The 6,535-nt window shown below is 47.6% G+C and overlaps 1 protein-coding gene across 2 annotated transcripts; it reads right to left on the bottom strand.

Moving 5' to 3' along the window:
• Window positions 1-20: 20 nt before the first annotated feature.
• LOC140275688 (ras-related GTP-binding protein C-like) lies at window positions 21-6,518 on the bottom strand. Of its 2 annotated transcripts, XR_011908423.1 has the most exons (8): window positions 6,060-6,518; window positions 5,517-5,720; window positions 5,249-5,448; window positions 5,066-5,180; window positions 4,849-4,991; window positions 4,617-4,765; window positions 3,977-4,220; window positions 21-103 (listed from the first exon to the last, which is right to left on the bottom strand). XR_011908423.1 is itself a non-coding variant. In XM_072371213.1 (7 exons), the coding sequence occupies exons 1-7, from the start codon at window positions 6,240-6,242 to the stop codon at window positions 4,063-4,065; spliced, it is 1,152 nt and encodes a 383-aa protein (XP_072227314.1). In that variant the 5' UTR covers window positions 6,243-6,518; the 3' UTR covers window positions 3,256-4,062. The 2 variants fall into 2 exon arrangements, 1 of the variants encoding a protein (XP_072227314.1); XM_072371213.1 differs by lacking the exon at window positions 21-103 and having other exon boundaries at window positions 3,256-4,220.
• Window positions 6,519-6,535: the final 17 nt, after the last annotated feature.

Genomic DNA, 6,535 nt, shown 5'->3' with positions numbered 1-6,535 from the left:
CAGAACCAGAACCAGGAAGGGTCCATCTGCCTGGACCAGCTGGGGCTGAGAGGACAGGAAAGAGGGGACAACAAGCAGCGTAACACCAGGCCAGAGACACCTGCTGAGAGAGAGAAACACAAGTTAATGACAGCAATGATGTCATCTGTACATGGAGGGAGGAGAGGTGCATCATGGGAGCTCCCCCAGCAGGCTGGGCCCATAGCAGCAGAACTATGGGATGTTTCAGGCTCACCTGAGCCATCCCTAACTATAAGCTTTATCAGAAAGGAAAGTTTCAGCCTGATCTTAAAGGTAGAGAGGGTGTCTGCTTCCTGAAGCCAAACTGGCAGCTGGTTCCACAGAGAGGGGCCTGATAACTGAAGGCTCTGCCTCCCATTCTGCTTTTAGGGGCCTGATAACTGAAGGCTCTGCCTCCCATTCTGCTTTTAGGGGCCTGATAACTGAAGGCTCTGCCTCCCATTCTGCTTTTAGGGGCCTGATAACTGAAGGCTCTGCCTCCCATTCTGCTTTTAGGGGCCTGATAACTGAAGGCTCTGCCTCCCATTCTGCTTTTAGGGGCCTGATAACTGAAGGCTCTGCCTCCCATTCTGCTTTTAGGGGCCTGATAACTGAAGGCTCTGCCTCCCATTCTGCTTTTAGGGGCCTGATAACTGAAGGCTCTGCCTCCCATTCTGCTTTTAGGGGCCTGATAACTGAAGGCTCTGCCTCCCATTCTGCTTTTAGGGGCCTGATAACTGAAGGCTCTGCCTCCCATTCTGCTTTTAGAAACTCTGGGAACCACAAGGAAACCTGCAGCCTGAGAGCAAAGTGCTCTGTTGGGGAAATATCCAACTGTGAGATCTTTAAGATGTGATGGAGCTCGGTCATTAAGAGCTTTATGTGTGAGAAGAAGAACCTTAAATTCTATTCTGAATCTAACAGGGAGCCAATGAAGAGAAGCTAAAACTGGAGAAACATGATCTCTGCTGTTAGATCTCATCAGAACTCTGGCTGCAGGGTTTTGGATCAGCTGGAGGCTTTCAGAGAATCTGTGGGACAGAACAATAATAAGGAATTACAGTAGTTCAGTCCTGAAGGAACAGATGCATGGAGCAGTTTCTCTGCATCACCCTGAGACAGGATGGTCCTGATTTTAATGATATTACGAAGGTGAAAGAAGGCAGAAACCAGTTTATATGTGAGTCAAAGTCAAATAACTCCAAGGTTCCTCACTGTAGAACCAGAAGCCAAGGAAATACCATCTAGAGTAACTATATAACAGGACAGTTTCTCCCTGAAGCGCTCAGGTCCAAAGAGAACAACTTCAGTTTGTCTGAGTTTAGAAGCAGAAAGTTCTGACTCATCCGGGTCTTTATGAAGATTATCTAGTTTCTCGGTGAAAGTGACTCAGAGTTTCTCCTCATAGTAGATCTGATCTGCTGGGCATCCATCCTCCAACAGGATGCTGAGGCTGGATCCCTGCAGGCAGCATCTGAACCTCAGAACTTTCTCGATTTGTTGCCTTTTATTTGTGGTCAGAGTTAAACTGCAGCGTCCTGGAAAACCGTCCCGCAGAGCTGGATCGTGTCTCTGACCTCCGTTTTCCACCGTGGTGAGCTGGAGGTCTGTGGCTTCGCCCTGTCACTGCTCATCAGAGTGAGGTGAAGGGATGAGGGCCTTCGCTCCATGTGTGGCATCTGCTGACAGACAGATTCATTCCTCTTCAGAGTCTTGCACAGTTCGAGGTGAAGTGGTCTTCATCACCCTGATGTGTCCGATGTGAGTATTCTGCCATCTGCTGGTTAAATATCACAGCTGCAGTCCAGCTGAGGCATCCTAAGTTAAAGAAACTTCTATTTCCATGTGCACATATGAACGTATTTTGTTGTGATAAAAGTTGTGGTTCCTGGAGTTTCTAAAAGTAGAATAAGAGGCAGAGCCTTCAGTTATCAGGTCCTGCTCCTGGGAGCATATATCAGGGCGTCTGAGGTCACCAGCAGGTGTAAAACTCCCCAAAACACAACCCTGGTGTTTATTTAGTTCCCTTTGTGTGAAAGTTCCTCATTTAACGAGCCGTTCTGACTTTCATTTCTAAAGTACGTCACTCCTTAAGTTGGCTCCGCCTCCTCTGCTAAGCCCCGCCCCCTCACATCCACCCTGCTGGACGGATGAAGCCAGCTTCTGGTGGAAATGTTCTGCTGTCAGCTGCACTGAGGAGCATGCATCTTCCATCCAGCAGCAGCCTCAGAGGATATAAGAGCCCAGTGGATAAACTATATCTGAGGCTAATGTTCCAGCAGAGTTAGCTAAAGACTGTGAATGTGCAGCAGCCACTTTTCATCCCACTGTTTTAACAACTTGGTCCAGTTCAACGCTGGACTGAAGGAACTGAGCCACAAAGAGGATCAGTTCCAACTCTCAGAGCCTGAACTCCAGAGCAGGGAAATGGAAGCATCTGAGAAATAACTCCTCATGGTTTATTTACTGGTTTATTTCTTCCTTTAGCAGCTGCTAACGCTAACAGCTTAGCTAATGAAATAACTCCTCATGGTTTATTTACTGATTTATTTCTTCCTTTAGCAGCAGCTAACGCTAACAGCTTAGCTAATGAAATAACTCCTCATGGTTTATTGACTGATTTATTTCCTGCTTTAGCAGCAGCTAACGCTAACAGCTTAGCTAATGAAATAACTCCTCATGGTTTATTTACTGATTTATTTCTTCCTTTAGCAGCAGCTAACGCTAACAGCTTAGCTAATGAAATAACTCCTCATGGTTTATTTACTGATTTATTTCTTCCTTTAGCTGAAGCTAACGCTAACAGCTTAGCTAATGAAGATGACGTAACTTCTAAGGAGTTACTGCTGCTCCTTTCTGAAAGATGAACATTATTGTTCCCACATTACTTTGTTAGCTGAAGCTTTCTAGCTGAACAGTTCCATTCTGTAACTCAGACAACCTGCAGCTGTGTTTAAGGTGTGTTTCCAACACAGCACCGGTCCTCTCCTCACTCTCCTAAAGGTGTCACATTTCAGGAAGATCTCAGGAAATAAGGCCAGCTTGTGAAAAAAGGGCAGAATACGTCTCCTTTAACTTTTTACTCTTTTCTGCAGCTCATCTGTCTGATGAAAAACAGTCAGAGAAACTTATCATTGTGACTTTATTCCAACGAGCCACAAAGCAAGTTGTGTCGGGTGCTTTTGTGACGGATCGACCCTCCTCTTCAACAGCAAAGCCACTCCTACGATGGCTAAATGTCAGCTGACCAACATGACTGGTACAAAATGCTGTTTATTAAAGACTCACAAAAATTAAAACAGATTCTCACAGTTTCTGAAACATCTTTCAGGTCCGACTGAACTGAAACTGCTGCAGTCTGTCAGAGAAAAACCACAAACCGAGGCTCCAATGGTGGAACTGACACAGTTCTGGTTCTGGTTCTTTGAACCTGAGCAGAGCGCCGGTCACATGACTCGTTATGACTCTACACACAGAGTAACAAAGGCTCCACATTTTTGGGGGATTTTGGGGATTAAACCCAGTTAAAGCGTTCAATAATTCAACCTTAAGGGGAAAAGGAGGGAAAAGAGTTTGTGGAGCAGCTTTGAAAGAATCTGCAGTTCTGTTTGAGTCTGAAACTGGACAAAAATGTCTTTTATGTGTTCAGCTTAAACATAAGATAACATTGGTTTCTACTTTCTACACAAAGTCGGTCAGTGAAGACACTGAAAATCACTTCTTTGGGCTTTCCTGGAAGGTTCAAACTCATTAAAACTTGCAGGAAAAGCTGGTTTCAGCTTCCTGAAACTGTGTCTCCTTCTTTCTGAGTTCAGCTGGTGCTTCTCAGCACCTTCTGCAGGTTACTGTCACTCAGACTTCCTCACATGAAGCCGGTCCAGCGTTGAAGGGTCCAGCACGATGTGCCACCAACATGTTTTAAGCACTCAGAAGCGTTTATTAACTAATCCAAAGAAAAGCTTTTCTAAAATATTACATTTCCCCAAAGTTGATGCAGAAAGGTGGCCTCTCAGCCTCTTCAGCTTCCTGCTTCCTGTCTCTATGAGCTGCTTCACGCCGGCTTTAAACGGCACTTCCGTTCAGCACCGGGTACTTCGGGCCCGTCTGGTTCTGGTTGGAGGAACTCGGCGGCCTCCAGGCGGCGCCTTCAAACAAGCTGCCGACCTCAAACACCTCGTTGATGGCTTTCCGGAAACAGTGGAAATTATAATCTATCAAACCTGCAGAGGACAAAATACAGCGTTTCATTTCAAATGTGACACAAAAATCTGGGTTTTTATTGTTTTTCTGCACAACTTTGTGTCCAAACTTAAATTCTAATGAAAACTTTTAGAAAAACTGGTCTTAAATACTGAGGCTAACTGAACACACACTGGATCCATCCATAATGGGAGTGACACCAGACTTTTATTTGTGGACTTTTGTTCTGCTTTTAACACAATCCAAAAAGGTCTGACGTGCAGTTCCATGTGCTCACCACAGGGGGCGCTGCCTCCATCACTGTTCTGTATTTATTAATCCACTTTTACAGATTTTATGGGTATAAATAATGTAACCTGACCTGGTTTATGAAGACTCTGGTTCAATTAAACCCAAACTTGAACAGAATTTAACACCTTTCCTCTCGAAGCTCTCCTCCCGGAGGATGCAGACGAGGACGAGGAACTTGGTGACCTCCTTCAGGTACAGCACAGTCGTGTTGTTGAGCTTGATGATAGCCGAAGACTCTTTGTCGTAGGCACAGCCGCTTCCATCCTCCATCAGCCTGGCAGAGGAGGGAAACCACCTTTAAACTCTGGGATACATCTTCAGCAAAGCTTCAAACGGGTCACACGTGCTCCTTCTCACCCGTAGATGCAGGAGACGTCGATGACCACATCTATCATGTCGCAGCAGAGTTCGTAGGACTGCATGTCCACCGGAGAGCTGTCCGTGGCGATGTAGATCTTACTGACGACGTCAAACAGGAAGGCCTTCTCAATACCAGAGTGCTGCGGGGAGGAAGGATGTTAGTGAGGAACACACCGACCAGGAGCTGCTTCGAAGACGCAGCGGCGGAACGCACCGATATGAAGATGTTCAGGAGGTTCTCCAGCGTCGGCAGCTGAGGGATGAGCTTCTGCACCACCTTACTGAAGGCCTCGAAGATGGAGTGGTCGTAGATGCTGGTCAGGTAGAAGCTGAGGAGGACAGAAGCCCGTCAGCAGACGGCGGTTTGTGGAGCCGCTCGCTCACGCCCGACACTCACCTGAGGTGGAGCTTCTCCAGGCTGGCGTCCGCCAGCTCGTCGTTGGCCCGCTGGTGAATGTCTCTCTGCGTCTCGATCTTGTGGTCGTCCGACAGTCCGTCCACTTTATGGATGAACACCTCGAAGTTGATGTTTGGGTTCACTTTGTAGGCTCTGGACACGGTCAGATGGAGCCGCCCGAGAGCCTCCATGTAGTCGTCCTGATGGCAGAAACAAGGTCAAGCTCAGCTGACACAGGACGGCGCCTGCCTCACCTCAGCCGTCCTACCTGAGCGTCGATGACGAAGATCAGAGCGCCGGTTCCCGTGAAAATCATCTCGCTGTCGAACGTGGGGTCGAAGAAGTCCACCTGGCCGGGGAAGTCCCAGATCTGGAAGCTGACGAAGGAGCTGCTGGAGATGTCGTCCTTGTAGATTTTGTTGGTGCTTTCCAGGAACAGCGTCTCATTGGGGGACATCTTGTGGAAAACAACCTGAAAGAGATGACAACCGGATCAATAAACTGATCAGAAAGCATCTGGAAACACTGTGAATACACTTTATTGCAGCCGTGTTAAACTTTATTGATAACATTATATTTTCTGTATCCTGTTCTGATAAAACCACTTCCCTCGCGGGATCAACACTGTATTAATCTGTTTTAAAAGCCAGTAAATGTGGAACTTATGAATCTAAACTCTCATATTGTTGGTAAAGTCATTATTAACGAGGCTTAAAGTCACACAGAGGGTAACTAACAGCTTCATCCACCTCTGAACAACATGTGTGTCAGTGTTTCTGTGCGTGTTTCTGATCGGTAACGAGCACCGTGCCTTCTGGATGGAGGACTTCCCGCTGCGCCTCAGCCCCATCAGAAGGATCCTCGGTCGGTCAGCAAAGGAGTCCAGCCCCGGCTCCAGCTCCGGCTCCTCCACACCGTAGCCGAAGCTCTTTGGGAAGGAGCCAGCGACGTCGTAGCTGCCGGCCAGAGCGGCGTCGTCGTACTGGATGTTCATGCTGCACGTCGGAGTCCGGCCTGCTGGTTCTGGAAGCTCCGGCTGGAAGAAACCGAACCATCCAATAGGAATGTTGTTGTTTCGCAACCAGCTAGCATGGTAAGCTAACACGCTGCGGCGCGTTTACATGACGGAACCGCAGCTCAGACCCAAACGGGTTCCCCCGAACTGCTCACGAGCTGTCAGATAACCTGCAAACCCAGAAAAGTTAAGTTCGGTCACACTAACTGACGCAGAAAGGACTACTAACCAGGTTAAGTCAGGTTAAGTCGCTGGCGTGTAGCCCCGCCCCT

The sequence above is a fragment of the Leuresthes tenuis genome, unplaced genomic scaffold, assembly GCF_036924035.1.
Source record: "Leuresthes tenuis unplaced genomic scaffold, fLeuTen1.0.hap1 SCAF_18, whole genome shotgun sequence".
Taxonomy (NCBI): domain Eukaryota; kingdom Metazoa; phylum Chordata; class Actinopteri; order Atheriniformes; family Atherinopsidae; genus Leuresthes; species Leuresthes tenuis.
This window is presented reverse-complemented; position numbering and strand designations above follow the sequence as displayed.